This window comes from Mustela nivalis (genome assembly GCF_964662115.1).
Source record: "Mustela nivalis genome assembly, chromosome: 19".
NCBI classification, from domain to species: domain Eukaryota; kingdom Metazoa; phylum Chordata; class Mammalia; order Carnivora; family Mustelidae; genus Mustela; species Mustela nivalis.
In genome coordinates this window covers 3,016,330-3,041,673 of record NC_139038.1, presented here as the reverse complement: position 1 = coordinate 3,041,673, position 25,344 = coordinate 3,016,330, and the positions used below count along the sequence as shown (strand labels likewise).

Genomic DNA, 25,344 nt, shown 5'->3' with positions numbered 1-25,344 from the left:
GTCAGTGAGCTGGGGGCCCAGGCTGGCCCACGCCCTCCAGCCCAGGTGAAGCCTCCGAGCCCAGAGAGACACTGGGAATGCCCCCTGCCATGCACAGCCCTGGACATTCCAGGGAGAGCTGGACTTGACATTTTTCAAGCTGTGGGATTTGGGCTCTGTGTGAGTGAGTTCTAAGTACCGCCAGCTTGACTCTCAGTGGACACTTTGGGCGCTCCAGCAGGGCTGGCATCCGGCCCCGGGAGCCTGGGCCTCTTCCCAAAGGGGCATGGCCTACCGTCACGGGGACTCTCAGCCCTCCTTGGCTCTTTGAGCTGGCACAGCTCCTGCCCTGAACTGGCTTGACTTTCCAGGTGTTTCTGGGTGTGCTCCTGCAGCCTCCCCAAGAACACAGTCTTTCCTCAAACGCTTGCCTTGACCTTATTATTTTTATCATGAGGTTCCATTTATTAAATGCTTGATATGTGTGTGTCCCACGCTAGAGCTTTCAATGCCCAGTTCTTCCCATCGCACGTCCTGGTGTGTGTGGTCTTCACCCTCAGCCAGCTGGTGGGAGCCCATGGGCCCTCCCATACCCAGGGGCCTCAAGGCCAGCTCTGCACCAATGTCCCTAGGGGCCTGCTTTTTGGTGCTGTGCTTTGCTGCTCAGCCTGTCCCTTTCCAGCCTTGCCTGGGGCTGAATGGATCACAGGGGTCCTCGCTGGTCCCACCCATCCTGCAAAGGTCAGGGGCAAAGCTTCCACTATGAGTACCTTATTGCAAGAAACCTCCCATCTCTTGGCCTCCAGATTTACAAATTTGCTCTTTAACACTCTGATGGATTCTTAGAGGGCAAGAAATCACTGAAAATAGTATACAGGCAAGTGGACGGTTTTGAGCAATAGTTTACAGGAGTTGAATGTGTACACCTCCTATTTTCAAACGCAAGGTCTTCATAACTTCGGTCTCTTTGGAGGCCGACAACCATTTGTTCCCCGTTGGAAGGCTGGGGTGTGAGTGTCTCTCTATCTGTCAGAGCCACGGCTGCTTTTCCCCGAGGCTCCAGATTGGTGCAGGACTGGGCCACAGGGAGTAGATGAAAGTGCAGAATGGAGGCGAACCCAGCTGAAGGGAGTGGAGGAGGAGAGCCATGGTTCTAGAATTCTCAGGCTTCACACTTGGCTTTAAAGCCCTGGCAACCTGGGCATGAAGAGAAACACCCAGGCTGTATGGGCTTCTACCTGGAAGAGGAGAAATGAGATACACTGGTCCACCTGGACACCTGCCCTGAGGCTCACTGCTGGGAGAAGTTCACTGCGAGAGGCCACACTCACAGGTGGGCATCTAGCACCCAGGAAAGAAAACAAAGCCCGGCCATCTGTTCATCAGCCCGCGATCCAGTCCCTCGGTGGGAAGTGCCCCGGGAAGTAGAGAACATTGATCGGCACCTCCACTTTTTCCAGGAACGCCGTGGACGGGGGGCCACCCTGGGCATCTGGGGTGCCCCTACCTCCATCCCCACTGCTCTGTAGTTATAGAAACTGCCGTCGGCAGACTGGCACTTTATTTTATTAGCCCATGACGCTCTCTGAAACAAGTCCTTTTAAGAAAATGGTGCCATTATGCACAAACAAGCAGTAAGCGGGCTTTTCTTCCCCTTCCCATTTTTGGAATGGAAACAGTTTTATCTGTACCACTAGTACCTTCATTACAGGAAACCTGCTCGAAGCAGCCTTTGGAGGAGACCCGATGTTATTGCGGCTGTTAGAGCACCGTGAACGGCTGCAGACGGCAGGGGTTTATGGAGGGACCAAAGAGGCAAACAGGAGCGGCAAATGAAAACATAAAACATTTGCATTTTCCCATCTATGTGCACCATAAAAATGCAGGGGGACAGGTTTTGCTCACCTACAGTCAGAGGTTACTAATTAAACAAAGCATTACTGAGCCAGAAATGCCTATAAAAGCTGCTTTCTAGAACTTTAACCTACATCTGAGTGTCGGCTTACTATAGGGTCTGGCAACGCGCTCCTCCAAGGATTAGGGTCTTTTCTTCCATAATTCACTGGAGAGAACACCAAGTGTGATACAGCCTTCCTTGTGTGCTTTCAAAGCAGTCAGAATTTAAAGAAAACTTTTCTGCAAAGATGATGTGATTGAGAAGTGGATCAAAGGGAAGAAAATACCAATATCCTGTCACGAAGTGTTTGGGGAGCCAAATCCTAACACCTACAAGGCCACTCGGCCATGATGCTCACAGCACCTGGAGATCGGGCGCAGACATCGTCTTCTTCCTGGGCCTCCACCAACCCCCAAACCAGGGCGGTGCCTTCTTCCCGCATTTTGCACAACCCCAGGCTCACTCTGAAATCACCCCTGCTTTCAGTGTGACGAGTCATCAGATGGCCGCCTCCTCACCAGCCCTGCTGCTCTGGCCTCTTATTCCTCTCTGAACTCTGGCTTGTGGCCAGGTGCAGGGCAAGAGAATGCTGGAGTCTTATGGCATAGAAAGCCTGGGTTCAGCTCGCATCCATACAAAGAGAATTAGGTGAGGAATATTCCAGAGGCTTTGCCTACCCCAGTGACAGTCTCCAGGGCCCTGTTGCTCTGAGTTTAGGAAAGCTGGAGCCTGACTTGACCATGGAACCCACTGAGATGTTCTCAGAGGAGTAGCTGGTAAGCTGAAGGGAGGCTTCACAGGAGGGACTCGACACGGGCAAATCTTATACACAGAGGTCGGGGACATAGCTACTGCGGCCCAGAGTGGATTTCATTTGTACAGAAACTCATGCCTAGAGAAAGCAAAGGCGTGCTCATCTTAGATCAGAAATATGACAAAGTGTTCTAATTCTCTCGCAACCCCTCAGAGGAGGTATGACTATCCCTGCTTCACAGTCCAAGAGCCTGAGCTGGGTGGCTTGCTTGTGGTTGTGCAGCTGGGACATGGCAGAGCTGGGGTTTAAGTTTCAATGGTTCAAGGCCATTTGCCCTCATGTCCCTGCTTCATATGGGCACCAGGTAGCCTCAGGGAACTTGTCTGTGGCCTTTCCTGGGAGGTGAGTCGGACGGTGATCCATGGATGGTGGCAAACGCCCAGGAAGGGGAAGGATGGGGTTTCCCAAAAGATCTCACAGCCAGAGTCTGGCAGTAGGAGTGGGAAGAGGAGCTGCAGACTTTCTCTTCCCCTGGATGAGGGCCAGTGAGCATTGGAAGGCGACATGCGTGGGTTGGGGTACATTCCGCCAGGACTTTGTAGAGAAGTAGCAGTGGAGTGTCTGCCAAGGTCTTTAAAGAAACGCCCTTTAAAGGCATACCCTCTGCAATACATCTTCGAGATTAGTAGGAACAGGTTGCAAAAAGAAAAGCAGGATTGGTTCAGCCCAAAGGAAAAAAAAAAAGGATATTCATCCTAACCTTTGCCACATCATCATGAGATTTCCCTGGGATAACTAAGTATATGACCGAAAACGGGTCCAACATGTTCAACCCAAACTGAATGGACTAGGACAACAGAAACCAGGGTCGCAGTCTGTTGAAGGAGTCAGTCCCGAAGTTTGAGGAAAAGGGCACTTTTCATGTGGCCAAGCAGCCACTGGAAAAGGCCACACCAGCTCTGTGATGGAACTAGCTGGGGGCTCCCAGCACACCACGTGGTGAAATGCCCATGGCTTGTCTTCTGTCTTCTTCTTGGCCATGACCCTGTCCAAAGGAGCCTGGGAAAAGTCTATAATCCTTACCTTCTGGGCTTTGGAACAGAGCTTCTGTTTATAGATGACTGTTTACTCTCTAGGAACATTTAAACACAAATCGTCCAGATAATGAGCTTCAGAATGAAAAATTCTCTTTGGATTTTTAACGATCTACACAACTACCAGAATCTTTAGGCTTGCTGAGTGAATTTTAAAATACTTTGGAGAGAATAGCTATGAGGGACTTCCAGTTTGAGCAATATGGCAGACAAGATAAACTTTAAGCTTAGCCTCCTGCCCCAAAGCCAGAGCAGTGCTGGATAGGCATGACGGATGTCTTCTCAGATGCCTGCCGGAGTGCTGGGGAGCAAGGGATATCTCTCAAGGCCGACGTGAGTGGGATTGAAGCTGTAGTCAAACCCACCTCGAAATCTAAGCGAGCACTGCCTGTGGGAGAAGGTGCTTATAATAATCACAGCCTCTGGGCACAGAGAGAAACACAGTGGACTTGAAATAGGGACATAATCACAAGTGTGACTGGCTCAGAATTAAGACCTAATGATTAACTTAAGATTTTGGCGACTTCAAAGTGCATGGTATAATTTTTAGGGCAGCTGGTGGGGGAAGGTGGGGTCGGGGCCCATGCAAAGGTGTCCAAGCAGGTGCCAGCCCCCTCAGGTGGGAGGACTGCCCACTTACAGGGGGATTTGGCAAATCAATAAATAACCGAGGTGAGTGGGAGCCAATAAAGGCTAGTATGAATGTGGAAAGGGGCAGCTTGCACAAATAGATGCTATTGAAGTGTATTTGGAGGTGCTGGTATCAGCTAGTGATTGTCAGTGTATACAGACAGATACGGAAATAGACCGAGGTGGAGACATGTGTGTGCCCAAGGGTGTATACTTCCTAGCTCTGTGCACTGGAGGAGGCCTGGAGATCCAGGGGCAGTGAGCACATCCAGTGGCCGGATCTTGGTTTCTAAATACCGCTCTCCACTGAAAGGACCCAAGGGTCCTAGGAGAAATGGGAAAACAGAGCAGCAAGAAAAAGAGGATCCTAGAGTACTCTGTTGTGCCGGAAGGCAAGGGTGTGCTTAGAGTAATGGAGGCACGTGAGGAGAACACAAAAGCCAAGTGGGAGGGCCAAAGGCAGGAGGGTCAGAGCACCAACGGAAATAATGATACAGTGGATGAGAATCTGTTCAGTAAGATAGGGATCCGTGTGTCCACATTGATATCAACAAATAAATGAATAAATAAATGGGAGGAGAAAAATTGTCTCCTGCAGGAAAGTTCAAACAATAAACACAGAAGAAATGATTGAATCAGAAAGGTTGCTATTTGGCGCCCTCGTTGTACTAATTACTTCAGGCAAGAAATTTCAGTGGATGGCAAAAGTAGTGGATGTGAGTGGGAAGGGGAATGAGATTTTCAAGAGTCTCAAAGTACCTCCCCACAGAAGACTTAACAAACTGTGAAGCAGAAGAAAGCAGCTCTACCTGGCAGACGCCATTTTAATCACGTGAGCAAAATTAACTCCACCAGTGACGGGACCCATCCACATCTTATTCAGCCCAACAGGATGCAGAGGGAAGAGTCCAGCATCACTTCTGTGACATTCTGACCAAAAATGGGTGACCTGGCTTTACTCATAAAGAAATGTACAAGTCAAATTGAGGGGTTTCCAGGAAAAGAAGGGCCTATCACCCTCAAAATCATTAATCACCCCCAAAATCAAGGACTGGCTGGGGAACTAATCCAGGCTGAAGGAGACTGGAGAGATGAACAACCCCAGCGGCAGTGTGTCACCTGGGGCTGGATCCTTTTCCCACTGAGGACACATTGGGCCAATGGACCAAACTTGCATGGGGTCTCTGAGTGAAGGGAACTTTCTGTAGTATTCTTACGACTTTTCTGTAATTTTGAAATACTCTCGAGGTGAAAGGCAAACATGAACTTCAGGGAAATCTCAAACTCCCTCTAGAACCTTTAACCACTAGTTGCAAGCCGAGTCACGGTGAGCACAGCACCCTGGGGCACTGACCAGGGGAGTCTGTGTCACTGAAGGGACCACACCGAGGACCTTCACCACCTGGGACACTCTCACACAGGTACCGGGGGAGCATGAGCCCTGGGGAAAGGCACGGAGCCTGCCCAGACCATGTTTCCCTGTGGAACTGGAGCCTTTAAACCCACGGGAGGAGACATGGAGACGTCAGATCCCTATGCCCTGCTCAGAGACCCAGCGCCCAGAGTCCCTACAGTGGGTCCAGTACAACAGGAACCGTGGCTCTTTAATTCACTGTGCCACCCGGAAGTTCTCACCCACAGGACAATGTTCCACCCCATCCCACTCGCTAAAGCTCAGCCAGGATTGGGAAACCCAGTGCGTCTTCGGAAGATGCCCTTGAGGCTCCTGGTCTGTGTCCGAGTTCTGTGTCAGCAGCCCCACCTCTTACCCTGCCTGGAGGACAATCAAATCTTTGCTTATGAAAACTAATGAGAAAATAAACTATTGATCTTAAAAGCCAAACCAACAACCAGAAAAGTCCAAGTTCACTTACAAACATGAAAACGACAATTTCAGCTCCTGACTAAAGCAAACAAAAGAGCCAGCATGATCAAGCTCTGTTTATCCCAGGAACACTGCAATGGCTAGACACTAGAGTATCAATGTACATCATCTTACCAACAGATGATGGAAGAAAAACCACGAACGACTCAACAGACACAAAATAATACTTTGACAAAAATAAACATGAATGATTTTTTAAAAATCCTAGAACAAACAAAAACCCCACAACTCCTAGCAATCAGGATTAGAAAAGAGTTGTCTTAACCTGATATAGGCTAGGTATAAATACAAAAATATACCATAAATGTTGTAAATGTCATAACTGATGATAAAGCCTTATCAGAATTTCTTAAAAGTTAGTAATGAAACAACCACTGTTCTGTTACTGTTTCTGTTCAATACATTATGGGAGTATTGAATTATATTCACCCCCCATCAAGATTACAGAATAAATACATTAAAAGAAAAAAAACAGAGAAACAGGATTTCAAAAGAAGAGAAAAAACGGTCATGATTAACAGATAATAGGACTTCTTTGTAGAAAACTAGGGTAGAATTAATAAAATAAGAAGAGAATTCTCAAGAGTTTTCTGGCTACGACCCCATCCCATAAGGCCGAGATGCAGCTTAGTGCCAGTCATTAAAATAAGAAAAATATTTAAAAATCAATTGTGATCCTAGATGCCAGCAGAATGTCAGAAAATGTAATTAAAATTATATACACATTAATTAAGCTTCATGGTGATCTTGCAAATAGTACTACTGACCCCATTTCACAGATGAGGAGATTAAGGCTCACAAAGAACTTAAGAAATATGCCCAGGATTGCAGAGCAGGAAAGGAGGGGGGCAAGGCAAAGCGCGCACAGGTCTGCTTGAGGCAAAGCCCACACTCCTTCCACAAGTTTTCGAGCCATGCTGATGGTCCCTGACTTTTCCTGTATTTTTTCAGAACGAAGTAAGGGTAGGAATAGATAGCCCAGTGCTTTTGCCAAGAAGAAAACAGCTGACAAAAGTAGATTTAAGCAAATAGAAAGGGTATACGTGTCATGTTTCTGAATAGAAGACCCACCATCCTAGGACATCAACAAGAGTAGCCAGACAAATCCTAAGCACGGCAAGGGCAGGGGGTGCGCCGTGTGTGGTGGTGAGGGTCAGGAAGACCTTACCAGATAAGAAAAACACATTTTAAAGCCTCTATAATTCAAAAATGTGGCATTTGTGCATGAGTAACCAGACTAATAGAACAGAATAGAGAGTTCAGAAATAAACCCAAGTACTTATGGGAATCTAACATTATAAATCAGGAAGAGGGGAAAAAAATGGGACTTTTTATTAAATGGCTCTGGGATAATCACATAACTATTTGCAAAATTACAAAAATGGATTCATACCTCAGTCCATATATGAGGTCGAATTCCAAATGGTTGGGGAGCTAAATGGCAAAAAAGACAGTGGTGGTAGAAGTCAGGTGAATTCCTTCCTAACTGGAGGGTGAGGAAACCTTTCTGCCACTGACAACCTAAAGGCATGCAAGAAATGATAAATCTGACTTCTATTTTTTTTTTGGCATGGCAGAAATTCAAATATATTGCTGATGGGAATGCAACATGTTTCCACCTGTGGCAGAGGGATCTGTTAAAGTCTAGAGAATTTACATATTCATTGTTGGATCTAGTGATCCCACTCCTAGGAATCCATCCAAAAGATTCAAGATTCAAGGCCAAAGACAACTTTTCAGGCAGAATAATAACCCGACCTGGGAACTCCACACCCTAATTCCTAGGACCTGTGAGTACTCGTTACCTGACTTTGTAGATATGATTACTGTTAAGTGCTTTGAAATAGGCAGATTATTCTGGATTATCTGGGTGGGTCTGGCCTGTTCCGAGTCTCTGCCAGTGGCTCAGATAGGCAGGAGGGTAGTCACAGATAGGAGGAGGAGGAGTTGAAGCCGGAGAAGGACTGGACCCATCACTGGTGGCCCAGGGGGTGCAGGAAGCATGGTCACGGGTGGCTGTGGATGCTGGGAATGGCGATGGGCAGCTGGGTTCTAGAACCATAAGGGGTGATTCTGACAACACATGAATGAACAAGGCCAGCGACACCCTGAATTTAGCCCAGGAAACCTGTGTTGGCCTTGTGACCTATAGAAGTGTGAGTTAGTGCACGAGTGCTGTTTGAGCCACATAGGGTTTGGTCCTTCAACACAGCAGGAAGACAAGGGGTGTGCACTGCAGGGGGAGCCCTGGCACGTGGGCATGGGGAGGACTGCGTCTGCAGGAAGGGACAAGGAAGATCTGCCTGCAGGATGAGCAGGGGTCCTCAGGACCCGCCTTCAGGCCAATGGAGTGAGAAGCAAGGAACACAAGTGTGTGTATTTGTTTATGTTGCCCATAACAAGGAAGGGTAAACCAAAATCTAACATGGGACTTTTGGGGGACAGAGGCCACAGGATAGAGGGGGAAAGAGGAACATGAAGGTCTCTTAATAGACTTTTTCCATGGTTTTGACTCTGAGCTCATGCAAATGAGTTACATGTTGGAAAATAATGTAAATTTCAAATATTTTAACAACTTTTTAAAGTAAAATGATTTTTCAAGAAAGCAGTCATTAAAAAATGAAAGCAAAAGAACAAAACGAAACCCAACCCTGAAATGAACGGACCTAGTTTTGTATGAAGCTGCTGATGTAACCACACAGAGAAAATAACTTAGAGCTCCATATTTTGTCTGTACATCCATAGCGCGACACAGCCCAAGGACAAATACACCGCATTCGGCGGTCTTATTGTGAGGCGCAGCGTTGAAATTATCACTGTGAAACTCTTTGTACGAGAGTAGGAGAGAGAACATAAGTAATGATGTCAATATTTCTAAAAACACCATTTTAGAAAAAAGGTATTTCAACCATGAATTCAAAGTTAGAGTAATCTTAAGTTTGACTGGAAATACCAGCATGAACTCATGATGCTTTTTTTCTCTGTCCCCTGGAAAGGACTCTGAGATCATACCCTGAGCCTAAGGCAGATGATTAATCGACTGAGCCCCCCAGGCATGTCTGATACAAAGGAATATTTAATTAATCATATCAGGTGTGATAAGGGCATTATAATTTTGAAAGTATCTGTATTTTAATGTGAAGTTTTTATTGAAGGAAATACAGACATACAGTCAAGTACACTGACCACAGGGTGTGCACTCAGATGTCCCCCACATCCTGACTGAGAAGCGACACTCGCAGCATGCCGGGGCCTTCAGTCACCCTCTCCAAGATGGGACCCCAACACCAAACATTACTTTTTCTTGTTTTGGAACTTTATATAAATGGAATCAAACAATGTCTCCTCGAAAACCTGAGTCTGGCTTTGCTTGCTCAACACCATGTCTGTGAAATTTTGTCCGCAGTGTTAGGCGCACATATAGACAGAGACGCAGCCTGAAAATTTCATGGTGGAATGACGTGCTGTCTGAGATGTGCTTTAAAACACTGAAGCCAAATCAAACCATCAGGCTGTACACCTTAAACTTAGTGACAGGTATATGTCGACTATTTCTCAGTGAAGCTGAGGGGGATAATGTATAAATATGTATATAGAAATAAAATTATGTCTATGTATATCTACATATGTATAAAGAAGTTAAACTACCTAACCAGGTGAGTTAGAATTGGTCTTCATGAGATAAAGTGATTTTTCTCCTGTATTTTCCTCTCTGTGTTTTCAAGTTCGCTGTTCTCATTTTGGTTTTCATTCACCGGGGACCTCTGTCCTCAGCTCGGTGTGAGGTAGGGATGTGCTGTTGATTATTTCCTGAGGAAACGGGTTGTTCAGGCCCTTCTGTGGATGTGCCCCGACCAGTTGATTCTCACTTTCAGATTCCTGCATCTGTTTTCAGAAATTGTTGCTTAATGGAAGTTTTGTGGAAGCATGTGGACTTCGTTCCCTGAGTTACGGCCAGTTTCCAAGAATGAGTTGTCTTACAACAGAATACAAGCACAGCGACAAAAGTCCCTGAGATTTTACTGGAGGAGAGAACTGCTGTGACACTTTCTCTTTCCACAGTTTGTCTCCTCAGCTTTTTATCTCCTGCTCTTGTGGGAACTGGAACTGTGGCTCGTGTGGTGCCCCCAGTCCTGGGGAACCCCGTGTCCAGGACCCGGTGGGATTTGTGCCTGGGGCTCCCTGAGCCCAGTGCCTCCCACCCTTGCCCATCCTGGCACCAGTCCTCAAGCCTCTGCTGGTCCTTGACTGTGATGTGTGTTCCTTTCTCCCAAGAAGGAAATTCCTCCTTTCCGTGTACTGCCTGGAATAGTGCTTGGGAACAAACCTGCTCTCTACACGTTGCGGACACGTTCCCTCACGCGATAGACAAGTTGTACCAAAAAAAAAAAAAAAATCTTATTTGTACATTTGGCAGCTTATTGTTACACGGAATTCAAAAGAAATAAATCAGCTATGCTATCCAATTTGGGGACCTAGTTGGAACCGAAGCTCAAATGTGAAGCCCTCTTATCACTCCATCTACGATCCATGCAGACGTCAGCCCCAGCAGCCCATCGTCTCCAGTCTCTGACTCTCGTCCTCCAAGCCCCCGTCCTGGGAGGCACTGTGCCGCCAACTAGCCATTCTGTAGACGCATCAGACTCCATGGCCCTGACTCCCACGCGCAGGGCCATGAATGACCGTCTGGAAATCCTGCAGTCCCTCCCTCGAGAGCATACCTGACCCTCGACGATCCACCTGGAGATGGAGGTCTTCCCGTCGTAGCCCGGTCGGAACTGAAGCGTGGCTGAGCGGGGGCTGATGTTGGAAATGACCAGATTAGACGGGGCGCCAGGGAGCTCTAGAGACAAAGGAGAGAAAAGACATGGAGATGCAAGTTCTCCCAGCTCGGGAAACGCACCACACACGTCAGCCAGTAAATGGTTTCAAAATGCCTGGATTTGTTTTCAAAACCACGTGAGAAACACTGCTTCCCTGGGGACGTGACCACCACACGATCCTTATGCTCTGCGTGCCACACACTAGGCCCCACGCCTCGGAGGTGGGACGAGGACACATATTCATGTGGTCTCTGGATTATCCGCCCTGAAGGTCAGGACTTACTCATCTCCGTGTGCGGCAGGTAATTAACAGATACTCATTGAAGGAAGAAAGGATGAAAGGATGTGATGCTTCCAGGCTCTGAAAAGAACACAACCAAACGTCCACCCTCCCCTTGGTGAGGACTGTGATGCCGGGCACGCACAGTGGGGCGGGCGGGAGACAGCAGGTGCCGCGTGGGGCTGCTGCGTGTACGGGTCCTGAGCCCGAGGCCCCGGGTGTGGTTTCCAAGACAACCGCGTTCAGGTTTAAGTGCAGAGCTCTCCCCACTCTGCCTGAGCTCAGTTGCTCTGGCAACTAAGTGGGTGAGAGGGGGGTTCTGATGGGGCTCCCATCCTGGGAGGTTACCTGGGGCTGCAACCGACTCACTGAATAGAGACCTTCGGCCAGGCTGCCCCCCAAAGCCAAGAGCCTGCCCTACTCACAAGCGAGATGCCGCCAGTCTGATATGCGGGCTCCTGTCTTACCAGGCAACACAAGCTATTCCGGGGAAAGACTCTGGGATGGAAAGAAGGAGCGAGGGACACCGTGCAGGGGGCAGGGGCGGCATGCTGCGTGCACAGCGTCTGAGGGGCGCCTCCTGGTCCAGTCCCTGGTCCTGAGGGGCTGGAAACCCAGACTCGCACGGGGACGATCGAACTGTTTCAGTGATCTGTTGGGCACTGACTGGCGCAAGGGGCCTTTTCGCATCTCATGTAATGAATCTGAAGCGGAAAATGTTGACATCGAAGGACAAATGACTCTTGTCTTTGTATGTCTCTGCTCGCTGGGTTCTCTCCATGGTGCTCTAGACACGAACGGATGTGGACTTCCAGCACAGATGGTGGAACACAGTCCTCCAGAGAGATGGACGTCCTGGGGGACACCTTCCCAGCAACGGGTGACCTGACCTCTCGGGGAAGTGGCAGCCTCTCCACTGCTTCTATCCCCCGAGCTCATGAGCGTGTACTTGGCACAGAGGGGCTCACAGCAGAGGCAAATCCTCTGGTCTGCACCCCCCGCCGCCCTGAGCTGCTTTAGAAGCCCCTGGGGTCCTGCTGTGGGGGAGGGCGCAACTGCTGCTCCCCAGCAGGCAGGCAGGTGGCTAAGGGCCTCTAGAAAATGTCCTCTGAGCTTGCCCTGTGCAGGGGGGAGGAAGTATGGCACCTCCTCCTCAGCGCCCCCCAACAACTCAGAGGGCTGTCGGGCTCTCTCCAGACAGTCCCTGGGAGGAGGACACACGCTTTCCTGTGTGGGTTTCCTGCTTTACTGTATGTGTTTTACATGCTTTGCATCCTGTGCAAGAGAACAGTGAGCTCTGAACACAGGTCTGGAGGCGCAGGCCACTCTAGGAGGGAGTGCTGATTTCGGAGGGAGCTTCAGGGCCTCGTGTTCGAAGACTGACCCGCATGAGGCAAACTGACATCTTTTAAAGAGCAAGAGGCCCACAGCTCTAATTGCAGAACTGAACCAAGAGCCCCACAAGGCTTCCTCACATTCCCTTGTATTTGTGAATTCCCAGAAAAAACACTTTCATTTCGAACACAAACTTAAAATCTGAGAGAAAGGAGTTGAGTGCAGAGCTCTGAGGCTGAAATGAGTGTGCTGCACATTGAGGAAGGTAATCTGAATTTCCAAAAGGACAGGACAGCAGGGATCACTGGCGCCCACACCGCAGAGTGACCAACGGGCCCGTGGGGACTGTTGCCTCCATCTGGAAGACCTTCCCTTCTCTCCCAGCTCTTCCTACTCCCTTCTCTTACTGCAAACCAAATCGCCATGGTTTTGCTGAGTGAACAAAGCTTTATGCTGCCTATTCTTTGTTTTAATATCCATGCCTCCTCCTGCTCACTCGGGAGGAAGCCTGCATCTCCCTGTCCGTGGACCCTGACCGATGGTCTCCCTGGAGGACAGGATCCCGGGGCCAGCTCGCTCCCTGGGGCACGCCCCCTCCAATCTGCACCCCAACTGCAGATGCTGGAGGACAAGGCCCACGTTGGGTCACGATCCACTCGCCACCCCACTGCCCCCTCAGGAAGCAGACATCCCTCTTCCGAAGGACCCCAGGCCCGTGCACAGGCTTACCACCCACCCAGAACACCAGCAATCTCAGAGCACCATGCCCTTAAAGACGTGGCCGCAGGGTTTTACTGACCTGGGGGCACTCCAGAAGAAATGGTGGATGAGGTGGCCAGGCCAGTCCCTGCGGCGGTGACAGCGGCCACATCGATGGTATAGGTGGTGAGTGACGACAGTCCTTTGATTTTGTACTCATGCGTCGTGTTACTGAGGGAGTGGGTGAGCCGGGAGCCGTTCCTACCGTACACCTCCCAGGAAACCTGGTAGCCTGGGGAGCGAGAACACAGGGTTAGCTGGGCTGTCCAGGCGCTGCTGTTGTCACTGAGGATCTGAACCGGCAGGAGAGCCCGGCAGGTGCGCTGAAGCCAAGAGGGAACCTGCTGACCCGCCCACACGAGACTGCCAGCCAGGCCCTTCCTCCATCCACGGGGTCCCCATCCCCCTGCCACCAGCGGACAGCGGGAGCCCGGGCCCCAGTGCCCGAGCTGGCTTGAGGGAAGATGAGTGATGGCTGCCAGCCTGCGGTGGCTGATTTCATCTCGTGTCAAAGTGTGGGCGCGTTTCATCAATATTTCCATTTTTATACGCTGATATTTTCATTACACACCACTCTAAATCAGGAACCTGCTCCTGGCTTGCCACTAATTCGTGGAAACACGGCCACTTTTTCCTCCTGAAATGATTGATGGACGCTCTCTGCCACACAAAATGCTTTCCCTAAAAAGTCCCTCTCTGCCGGAGTGCCTGAGCTCTGCTGTGTCCCCACTCTCTGAACCTCCTGTTCCCCTGGTAAAATCTGATTCTCCCCTGGTCTCTGTTCAGTTCAGTGGGGTCTTGTGACCATAGTTTATCCAGCCCCAGATTCCACCGTGACTTCAGGCTCAGAGAAGAACGCCCCAGCGATATCCTGAAGCAGCCCCCACGGAGGGGAGTTTATGGGGTCGGAGGCCTGGCAGAGCATCTCCTCAAGTGGGAGACAGTGATGGAAGGCGCTTGTGGGTGCAGAGGCAAGGGGGTGCTGCTGAAAACGCTTGCTCCTCCTTCTTTCCAGTTCATAAACTCAGGGCGAAGCACCAAGAGGCATCTTAAAGCTCATTCTGATGAAAGCAATAAATATAGTTAGAAACTTGTGCTTGCAGGTAAACAAGAATTTAGAGAGCATCTCGGGACTTTAATATTTTGAAAACAAACAAACAAACAAACAAACAAAAAACACCCCCCCCCCCAAAAAAAACCCAAATGTTAGAAGCCGCTGCCTGTCTGCAGTCCCACAGCCTGGAGACTCGTGTGTGGACACCAGGCGCGCGGGCTGGGTGGTGCTGATGGGACATCCGGGACAGCAGCAGAGGGGCACCGGCCATGGCCCCTGCCCTGCATGTGCATCTCCCATTACCTTCTGGTCCCAACACAGGCCCCTGTGCTCCGCGCAGCCTACCTGGGCCATGGGCTCCGCCAGACCGCCCACGGCCCTGCTCCCTCCAGACCTCAGACTCTCCCTCTTCACACTCCCTGCGCCCCATGTCCAGCCTCTGCCCTCCTCAGTGCACCAGACCAATCAGTTCTTTTCATTTTGTTAATTTGGGATTTTGGATCTAATGGTACAATCCCAATCAAGCCTTCTGGGCAATGAGTATCAGGACCTTCAAGCGCCCAGTGTTCCCAATGTTCCTGGCGTTCCAAGCACGTCCCCTACATTAGTTCATTCGGTCCTCACAGCAGGACCTCCATGTCATCATCTCCATTTGCAACAGAGAACACGAAGGTGCAGAAGGGTTCACGAGCTTACTGGAGACTGGCAGGGGTTTCTAGGGTTGGCCCGAGCTCCTGGTTTCCCCCACAGAGCCTCCGTCCGTGCACGGGCTTCCCTCTGAAGCGCGGATGTGCGTGAGTGTGACTGACCACCCCCCTGACCTCGGTGGGTCACTCCCGATACATCACTGAACGATCTGATCCTCGGAATCTTTCCTGAACGTCCAGGAAGAGAGGGCTTTATGTTCCAAGCTTGTCTGCCAGGTAGTTAACTTGTTTAGAAGCTGTTCTTGATCAACATTTATGAAAACACAGCATGCGGCTCGTCATGGCAACCTGGACTTCAAGCCCGGAGCTTCCAGCATCCTTGGGAGGGCAGCGCTGCTGGGGTCTGTGACGTCAGGCTTGGGGGTAGGGTGGCATCATGGATGCAGATGAGACCAAACGACACAAGCAAAGCCCCCCTCCCCATGCTAGCAAGAGAGCATGGCCTGGGCAGCTTGCTGCACACAATGGACAGAGCAGGGTGCACGAGGGTGGAGGGGTGCTTGGGTTCCCACACCGCTCCTCAGCAGAGGGGTGGTACATGGCAGCTCGGGAATGGCCAGAGAAGGTGGAGGGGCTGCCCCAGCCGGCGCCCGGTGCCTTTGGCGGGCGGGTGTCCTACCTGCTCTGAATGCTGCCTCACCGAGACTAACGACCGCAGGAGCTTCAGAAATAATTTTCTGTTGATCTGAAGTAAATTCTCTACAGGAGAGCAGTACATCCAATCACAAGCTGTCTGTCTGCATCCTGGCCCTCATAAATCAGAGTTTACGCAGGGAGAGTGGAAGATGCTGGAATTCACAATAAGTGCGATGGGCAATTTGCTCGGCCCTCCGGCCACCCCTGCTTGGGGCTGTCCTCTCTTTTAGGCCTGAGGCTGTGCATTGTGGCTGATAAGGAAAGGTTTCTCCCAGTGTCTGGACCAACCAGGGGTCCCATGTGGAGGACCACGCCCGGCCCCTGTCGTCCGCCCCGCAGTGGCTCCAACAGCAGCTGCATCGACAGGGAGGCTCTGGCAGCCCAGTGCATGGTGTTCCGAGGCTGGCTTTGCCCACAGACTGGACTTTTCTTCCACTCATGGGGGAGATACTCAGTCTGGAGGCTGGGATAGACTGTGGTGCTGCTGGCATGCCCTGCCTGGAGCCCCGTCCGTGGGGAGTGCAGACCTGTGTGCGGGGCAGAGCGCAGGCCCGGCCGAGGGCAGGGGTCACCGGGCAGGTGGCTGGATGGACAAGCAGTGAGGGGCAGGAAGAACGCCATTGGGTTCAGCTCTCATAGGCTTCTTCCTCTGCAGTGTTCCCCAGAGCTCCTGGGAACAGAACTCCTGGGCACAGTTCATAAGGGAAAGGAGACAGCACAAGCCAGACAGAGTGAGACAGGGCACGTGTGGCCACTAGGAGGGAGGAGGACCCCAGTGGGCGGCCATCGGAAGGCCAAGCTCCACGTAGACTATAGGCTCTGCTTGTAACGACACGGATTTGTTTAAATAAAATACGAAATGAGTTCATTAAGCCCTATTAGCTGGCGAGAACAGAGGATCATAAATTGCTATATTGGCAACCAGCGCTCGGCCGGGAAGTGCCGGCCCTGCTCGGGGGTGGCATGTGCCCGTGGCTTCCCTGAAGCTTTACACCAGGACTGAGGTGTGCGCTGTGTTCACAAAGGCCCACACGCGTGTGGAAGGAAGTCAGTGTGGACGTGCCGACGTCCACCCGGGAGCCCTCACCAGGTGGCTGCGGCTCAGCTGTGATGAAGCCCAAGGGGACGCTCCGGCTCTGAGACGGATGGTGAATGTGAGCCTCATTCCAGCCACAGGACCCCCAGTCCCTGAGCGGTCTGCTGGAGACTCTCTCTGCTTCCAAGGGCAGCCTCCCTCTGCGTGCTTCTGGTGTTTTGCTCTTTTGTTTTCCCTAGCACTGCCCGGCCTGCTTTGTTCTCCCTCCTGATGGCTTAAAGCAAAGTCAGACTACAAGGGCTCCCTTCTCTGCCCATCCCCCACTGCGTCCGGCTTCTGGGCTGTGGCGGGGGCCTCTGTGACCGGCACATGCACACTGGCCATCCTGGGCTGGAGGCAGAACGCACGTCCTGGCTCCTGTGGTCCAGTTCCTGTAGCTGCTTCTCCCCTGCCCCGGAGTTCCGTTGTTGCTGGCTGTAGGTATGTCACAGCATCAGCTCTGGGGCCAGACCAGACCCATACACGTGCTCTGCTGAAAAGCTGGGGGACGGGCAGCTTCAGAGCAGAGGTGCCCTCTGGGGTCTGTGGGGGGGCTCTGGATGAGTACAGGTGACTTATGTCATGTTCTGTGGATAAGAAGCAGGAGGGGTTGGCACTAAGAGGTTTCCTGACTAATGGGAGAGAAAAGAGGCATTTAGGAGAGGAACACAGTCCCCAGGCTCTGCCCTCGGGTACCCAGAAACCGCCCAGAGCCCTAGAAACAGCGCAGGGACACCGTGATGCTGGGCACCTCCCGCATCACTGGGGGTGTGGGGGGGAGACATTCCCCCAGGGAATATCCCAAGGGGATGAGAGAGAGCTTGAGCTTGAGCTGTTCTCAAGGTTAGCGTCAGGGTATGCTCTGTACCCATCTGGGCACACAACCTGTCTTGAGAAGCTGAGTTTCTGGTGGTTTCTGTGATACAGAAGCAGAAACAGCATGAAGACCGATGTGGGAAATGAAGGAAATTAAGGTGGTGGGGTCCACTCTGACCCCACGTTCAAGAAGGTGGGCAGAGCCTGACCCCAACATCAGGAAGACGCATCCTAGCTGCTTGAAGAAGGAAATAGAGATGCTTTTCTCTTTCAGTTCATTTCAAACAGCTGTTAAGTTGTTAGCATATGAATCAGTTGTTTGCACCAAGTGACCTCAGAAACAGCTGTCCGGGGCTTCTTTTGGCCCTAGGTGCTTTGGGAGACTTGGTGAGAGGCTGTGACCCCAGGAAGTTGGGCGACTTTCTCTGGTCTGGGGTTAGGAGCACGTTTCGAATCCCACCACCAGTGTACTAGCATCCCTGTGCTGGCCCGGTCCTCTGCTGGCCCTGCGACATGGGGACAGCACAACCCATGGTCTCAGATGCGGTTTGTAGGAGGGGCTTTGTGTGGCTGTTTGAACAGGATCCTGTGAGGCTAAGGTGTTGGCATGTGGGAGTGCCCATGGCTGCCACTGTTGCTGTCCTGACATAGTGTGGCGGTGGGGAGTGGGGTGGTGTGGGGGGGCCCTAAGCTCTGAGGCTGGGCCCGGGGTACACACGTCACTGCTGGTCTCTTCAGTGCACCTGCTAGTGTGTGTGGGCTTCCACAGACTTCCGTGGGTGGCTGGGTGAGGGACAAGGAACGTAGCCCAGGGTCCTAGCAGACTCATAAGGGATGAATGAGCCTCACTCAGGAGCTAGGTCCCCTTGAAGCCTCAGGGTCCAGGCTTAGAGAGTGGAGGTAAAAGCCCTGGACGTGACAGGTGGTGCTGTGGGCAGAGTCCCAGAGGGATTCAGACCTCGTGGGACACAGACCTCTTGTCCCAGACCCAGTGGCGGAGCTGTGGGAACATGAGCTGCTGGCTTGACATTTCAAGAAACACGAAATGGACAGGGGTGCTGGCGGCTGTGACCCTGGTGTCTTGTCCCTGTAGTCCCATGAAGAAATGGACACTCTGGGAGGTAAGGCAAGGCTTCCACCTTCCTGAGGCTGAAGCCACCTAGAACTTTTTTTTTTTTTCAAGCCAAGATTTAAATTCATGTTAAAGCTCTTCTGTTTGAAAAAGTCATCAGAGCCCCACAAGACACAGCCTGCAGCCCAAGAGGAGTTTTCCCGGACACCCGGCAAGTTGGCTGTCCTCACCTCGGGTCCCAGGGCGCTGGGCAGAGGACAAAGGGCGCCCGAGCCAGGACACCTGGCTCTGCTATAGGGCCCTGGTTCAGGTGGGGAGGGACTGGCCACTGCCCGATCAGCAGTGTCTCAGCGAAGCGTCCTGCACGCTGTTGGCGTCCGAGGCACGTGTGCCTCAGGCAGGCTGGAGGCGGACCCTCCAGGCCTCGGCCTCCTCTGTCAGTGGGTCATGATATGGGCATGAACTTTACCGTATCGCTAAGAGAACTGTGGGGGGCGGTGTGTGTAGGGGGGATGTGCCAGGAAATGCCAAACTTGAAAGGTTTGTTAAGATAAGACTCGGCGGCCGTAGGCTGTCCAGGGCCATGCCCCACTGCGGGTAGGCTCCCGGAAGCATGCTGCCTGGTGTGCTGACTGAGCCCTGAGCCGACAGTCAGGTGGACGGGGTCGCTTTTCGGAGAGGCCACTGGTACCTGTGCCCCAGCCAGCTGGGCTGTGTACAGCCAGCTGGGCTGTGCACAGCGATGCCCGTCTCCCTTGTTGGGACAAGCTTCTTTTTCCTTCTTCTGAGATGGGGATACTAACCTGTGATGACGCCGTTTCTCTCCAGGGGCTCCTGCCAGCTGACCTTGAGGGATGTGTCCAGGATCTCCGTGAAACTCAGATGTCCCACAGCTCCTGGTTCTAGCAATCAAAAATAAAGTCACCTGTTAACACCAGAGCCCCCTTCTCATTGGGTCAAATGTGTGTGGAAAGTTCTAACCAGGGAAGGGAAGTGGGAGCCCACGCTGGGGCCCACAGGCCGGACTTGAAGGAAACGCCAGTAAGAACCAAGAAGAGGGGAGGGAATTCAAGGTGTAGAAGGCATCCCGGACACATAAATTGTTTCATCAGCCGCATCCCAGCCATGCTGAGAACCAGACAGGCAGCAGGAGGTTCGTACACACCCCATTCTACTTCTCCTTGATCTAGTCTAATGAGAACAAGCAGGCTGGCTGGGCTCTGAGAAGCGGCAGCTGGCACCCAGTATCCTTGGACATGCCTTGCAGCGAGCATCTGGCTGGCATGGGGTCTCTGCTCTGTGCAGCCAGGGCCGCCCACTGCTGGAAGCAGGGTGATGCCCCCAGACCCAATCCAGAGCTCCAGGCTCCCTGCCCCCACCCCCTTCCCCTGAGGGGCCCCACAGGGCCGGGCACTGTGCAAAAGTTCCAGCAACATGCGTTCCTTTGCCAGGAATTTCTTTGAGCTTAGCTGTTCGTGGCGTGGGGGGCAGAGGCTCCACGTCATCCATTAAAACGAGGAGTTGCTGGGTTGGCGGCTTGTCCCCGGAAAGGTAGCTGCTACTCTTAGTTCCTAGCTGTCTTACCACCCCAACACCATGTCATTTTTCAGAGGAACTGTCTGCCGCTTTGAAAAGCACCCAGAGAAAAAGTCCAAGAGGCCCAGTGTGAGGTGAGCAGTCCAAGGTCATGGATGTTCATTGCCAGGGGCCCTGACCAGCCTCCTGCCCGGACCCCTCGCCCTCTTTGCAGCTGTAGCATGCAAGGAAGGCCAGGCCTGGTCAGTGAGGACCTGGAGCCCCTGCGTGCGGCCCTCTCATAGGGCAGCTTCCTTCCCAGCTCTGTGGGGGTGGGCGTGGGGGGGGCAGAGAGAGAAGGAAGCGCTTTACGGGAGGCTGGAGTCTGGGAGGGAACGGTGATGGGGCGAGAGAAGGGGTCAGAGATGGGCTCCACTGCTGAGGGGCTTGGGCGTGGGTCGGTCGGTTGGTTGTCTCCTGCAGCTGGTGGGGCCACTGGCTCAGGTTCACTCTGCCCCCCTAGGCCTCCCCCTTCCTGTGCCCAACTCTGGAGGCCACACTTGACTGAGTCAGGGAGGAAGGAGGGGAGGCTTGATGGGCAGAACCAGAGACAAAGCAGGAACAGAGGAGAATGGAGAGGAGCCAAGGGACTCACTAGCTCAGCACAGATGGAAGAGGCAAACGCCCTGGCCCTGGCCCCTCCAGAGCTGCCCCGCCACATGCCTCCCCTGCTCTGCCCTGAACCTGCTACACAGAGATCTTTTTAACCAGACCACGATGCAGTAGTTCAAGCTTCAAATCGGACAGCATGTAGACAAGGGTGCTGGTTGTCCTGCCCGAGAGTGGAGTTGGGGCATCCCCCATTCTGGCTGCTGTGGGGCTGGCTCACACAGATAGTGGGTTCAGTACCATCTTCTCACCTGGCACCTGGACAAAGCCTCCTAATACATCTAATTTTAAAAAAAGAAAAAAGATGGAAACAGCCTCAGCAAACACACTCATCTGGGTGAAACTTCCGGAAGACGTTTTATGGCGAAGCTCCAACCCCGATAAAGGCCACTCTTGGGGCGGGGGAGACATAGAACTGCTGGCAAATCCCACTCATCTTTCTCCAGGTCTGAGTTTCCAGAAAGACATTCTGACAGATTTTTGAACGGACTTGTTCTTTTTTCGATCGATAGAGCGGCAAAGAAAGCTTTTTGCTCCTTTTATATTGTCAGTGTTTCTGCTTCTTGGATTCCTGCCCAAATCTGCTGTCCCCTAGCTCTGCTGGAACCAGCTGGCAATGTCTAGCCTTAAAATTTATATTCTGTTTCCTCTGTACTGTGTTGCCCGCCTCGCCCACCACCCACTTGCCACCCCACCCCGGGCTCTGATTGCGTCGGAGCTTCAGAAAAGGAGGCCCCCGGGATGCGGAGCCAAGGGAGGCGCCCTCAGCTGGAGAGCACATGGGGCCAGGCCAAGCCAGCCTCGACTCCCAACCTTGCCATGACACAGTCCATGCTCTGAACAGCATCAGGTCCCCCAGCTACCGAAAACTGGTGACTCTGTTAGAAAAATTCTAAAGAGGGGACATCGGTTCTAGTTCTCTCAATTCCCAAGAAAGAAATGTCCAATTGCTCTTTTTGCCTACTAATGGTGGGCAAAAATTCCCTTAAGGCTCCGCTTCCTGGCCACCGAGCGGAATGGGGTATGTCCCCACGGTGTCCGTCTGCTTGCTTAGCTAGCAACAACTGGGTTTCCGTCTTTGAGTAAAGAATTCAGCCAGGACTTTTCTCTCTTTTCTTTGGAAGGAGTTACCTTCTTCTGCCACTTTGTCTTTTCAATCAACGTCCTCTGGAAAGTGAAGTCTGATACGACACAGTTGGACATGGCTGTGGCTTGAGCAGTGTCGCCCCAGCCTCTGCTTTGGTAAGTGAACTAGATGAAAACGTCCATGTAATGCAGAGGTGTAAGGGAGAGCTCCCAACATTTGCCCCCAGCACTGCCCTCCGCACCCCATCTACACACGGAAGGGAGTTGGGCTGAGTCTTCCTACAGATGAGTGCAGAAAGTACCCTATGTCCACGCCAGGCTCCTTCTTCCTCCGAGACCCCATGCGGGCCCCCTGCACGCCCCCCTGCAACCTCAGTCCCACACGACTGGGCCCATACCCCCTTGTCGCACACCTTGGCCCACCAGATCCCTACAGTGACTTCATCTGCTCAGGGGGCTTTACCTGCTGGGGACCTTAGAGCTCAGACACCCTGAGGTGGAATGGATTTCAGATATTTCCATCTGGAGTTAGAGCATATACTCAGTTACCTTCCTAACCCTTTCCTGGAAAGTAAGATCGCAGTTGGGAATTGCCAGGACTCCCAAACCCACTCAGACACAGGGGCCCAGACACCCCGCAGTCGCCACACACCAGGCATGCCCCAAGTTGGTGCAACGTCTTCATCCACCCAAGACCCGTTTCCTACTTGGTGGCCTCATTGCCCCCGTAGTCACATAAACCAAAGCACATTGAGTCATCCTGGATAATCCCTTCTATCCCCTAAACAGAGAGCCCCCAAAGTCCCCATGGCGTGTGCTCAGGATCCACCCCCCTTGCCGCTGTCTCCACGGCATAGGTGTGGGCTCTCTTCATATCATGCCTTCTTCCCGGCTTCCTTCACCTTGAGCTCCACAGCCTCTGCACAAAACCCGCAGAAAGAACTTCTGAAACACAGATTGAGTCAAAGCATACCGCTCACGGAGAACCTTCTGTGGGTCTGTCAAAGTGCCTGAACATAGCAGTTGAGACTCTTCTGACTCTGGTTTTCTGGGGCTTGTCCCCTCCCCGACCCCCTCATGCTGCACCATGGCCACGCCAAACACCTCACTCCAGTTCTCTCAACCTCGCATTCTCTCCTTGCTGCCACAGATGTGGTTTCTCCCACCTGCAACGCCCTCAGCTCTTCTCGGCTCATCTGTTAAGACCAGCTCAGCTGCCACCTTGTCTACAAGACTTACCTGATGCTCCTCGACCAGCTGCTCTTCACTGGGCGGCGGCAGCCATGTCTCTTGACCTCCCTTCTCAGTGGCACTGGCCTCAGCCACGTCCCTCATGTCTGACTAGGTGAGAATCTCTAAATCTCTGCTCACTTATCTTTGCAACCCTTTCAACACCCAGTTGGCTGCCTCGTACATGATCACAGACAACCTGCATATAAGTGTGCATGCTCGTTTCTGTGTTGGGAAGACAAATGAATGGACTGATCAAATGACATTTAACTATAATACAATCACAGTAGGTATAAGACTTGATGAGACAGGCATACTTTTTTTTTTTTTTTTAATGGAAAAGCTGAACTTGATCAGCCTCCTTTAATCCTAAACTCTGGTTGGGGGCAGTGTATACAAATTTATAATGGAAAAACAGATCTCACAGCAGAATACACATTCTTCTTCTCAAGCGCTCATGAAACATTCACCAAGACTGAGCATGTGCTGGGCCATAAAGAAAACTTCCGGAAACTTAAAGGAATTGAAGTTTTACAGTGTGCTGTCTGACCATTATGAAATAAGGCAAGAAATCCACAGCAGAAAGACAATAGGAAAATCCCACACCCATGGGAACTAAATGGCACGCTTCTAAATAAGGCATGGGCCAAACAGGAAGTCTCAGAGGGAATAAAAGCACATAGAACTGAGTGAAAATGAAACACAATATATCAAAATATGTGGAGTGCAGCTAAAGCAGAGTGGAGAGGAAAATTTATGGCATTAACTCTTTATAAAAGAAATGAGGACAGGCGTCAAATCAATAGTTTAAGTACCTACCTCAAGAAATGAAAAAAGGAAGACCAAAAAATAAACCCAAAGCAAGCAGAAGGAAGGAAATAATAACAGAAAAAATCAATAAAACTGAAGACTGGAAAACAGTGGAGAAGATTCAATGAAATAAGAAGCTGGTTCCTCAAAAAAAAAAAAAAAACCAATAAAATTGACAAATCTCTAGGAAGAATGACAGAAATAGAAAAAGAGATTAGCAATATCAGGGATGAAACAAGGAATATGATGACATATTCTGCAGCCACGGGAGGATATGAAGGGAATCCAGCCAGCAGCGTTACACGCACAGACACGACAACTTAGAGGATCGGTTCCTCAAAAAATCACAGACTGCCAATGCTCAGCCAAGAGGAAGCAGACAATGAATAGTACAATAACCACTGGAGACACTGAATTTATAAATAAAATGCTCCCCCCAAAGAAATAGCCAGGCCCAGAGGCTTTCATTGGAAAATGCCACTAATATCTTAAAGACAGATTGACACTAATTTTACACAATGTCTTCTAGAAAGCCAAACAGGGGCTGGAGCACCTGGGTGGCTTTGTTGATTAAGCATCTGACTCTTGGTTTCAGCTCAGGTAGTGATGTCAGGGTTGTGAGACTGAGCCCTGCATTGAGCTCTCTCTGTGCCCAGCGGGGAGTCTGCTTGGGATTCTCCCTCTCCCTCTGCCCCTCTTTCTACTTATGCACTCTCTCAACTAAATAAATAAATCTTTCAGAAAGAAAGGTAGGTAGGAGAAGGGGAACACTTCCAAACCTACTTTAGGAGGCCAGCGCTACCCTGACACTACCCCGGACAGACAGAAAGTCCAGGAAAATAAAACGGCAGACCAGTATCTCCCATGAAACCCAAATGCAAAACATCACTCACAAAGTATTAGCAAACTAAAGCCAACGACATGAGCAATAATTACACACTAGGACCGAGTGGGATTTCCTCTGAGTGTGCAAGGCCACTTCAACGTTTGTAAATCAATCCACTGTACTGACAGCTTGCTGAAAAGAAAAATCACAAGACTGTGTCCCTCGATGCAGTCCAGGGCTGGGGTGAGAGTGGCTGCGGGGTTCATCGGGGGTGGAAGAGGTTAGGGGTCTAAGAAATAGCTTCTCAGAGAAGGAAGTGAGTTCGGTGCAGCGGGGTGAGTACGGAGTTGCCACTTTCGGATGAGGGAGATCTGGGCATATTTGTGGGCTGACAACTAGTCAGTCTTCATCC

At 51.3% G+C, this 25,344-nt stretch overlaps 1 protein-coding gene and 1 long non-coding RNA gene across 7 annotated transcripts in view; one reads left to right on the top strand and one right to left on the bottom strand.

Moving 5' to 3' along the window:
- SDK1 (sidekick cell adhesion molecule 1) overlaps positions 1-25,344 on the bottom strand; it is an 869,284-nt gene that overhangs the window by 118,451 nt on the left and 725,489 nt on the right. For all 4 annotated transcript variants that reach the window (XM_082714190.1, XM_082714191.1, XM_082714189.1 and 1 more), the window contains 3 exons: positions 19,600-19,698; positions 13,477-13,668; positions 10,961-11,082 (listed from right to left, as the gene is read on the bottom strand). In XM_082714190.1, the coding sequence (XP_082570316.1) occupies positions 10,961-11,082; positions 13,477-13,668; positions 19,600-19,698 (413 nt within the window). The remainder of the gene's footprint in view (positions 1-10,960; positions 11,083-13,476; positions 13,669-19,599; positions 19,699-25,344) is intronic.
- Positions 1,176-19,730, top strand: LOC309854743. Of its 3 annotated transcripts, none has more exons than XR_014306401.1 (3): positions 1,176-1,312; positions 7,817-8,029; positions 19,625-19,730. It is a non-coding gene; the product is annotated as an uncharacterized lncRNA (long non-coding RNA). The 3 variants fall into 3 exon arrangements; XR_014306402.1 differs by having other exon boundaries at positions 1,176-1,613; XR_014306403.1 differs by having other exon boundaries at positions 1,176-2,652.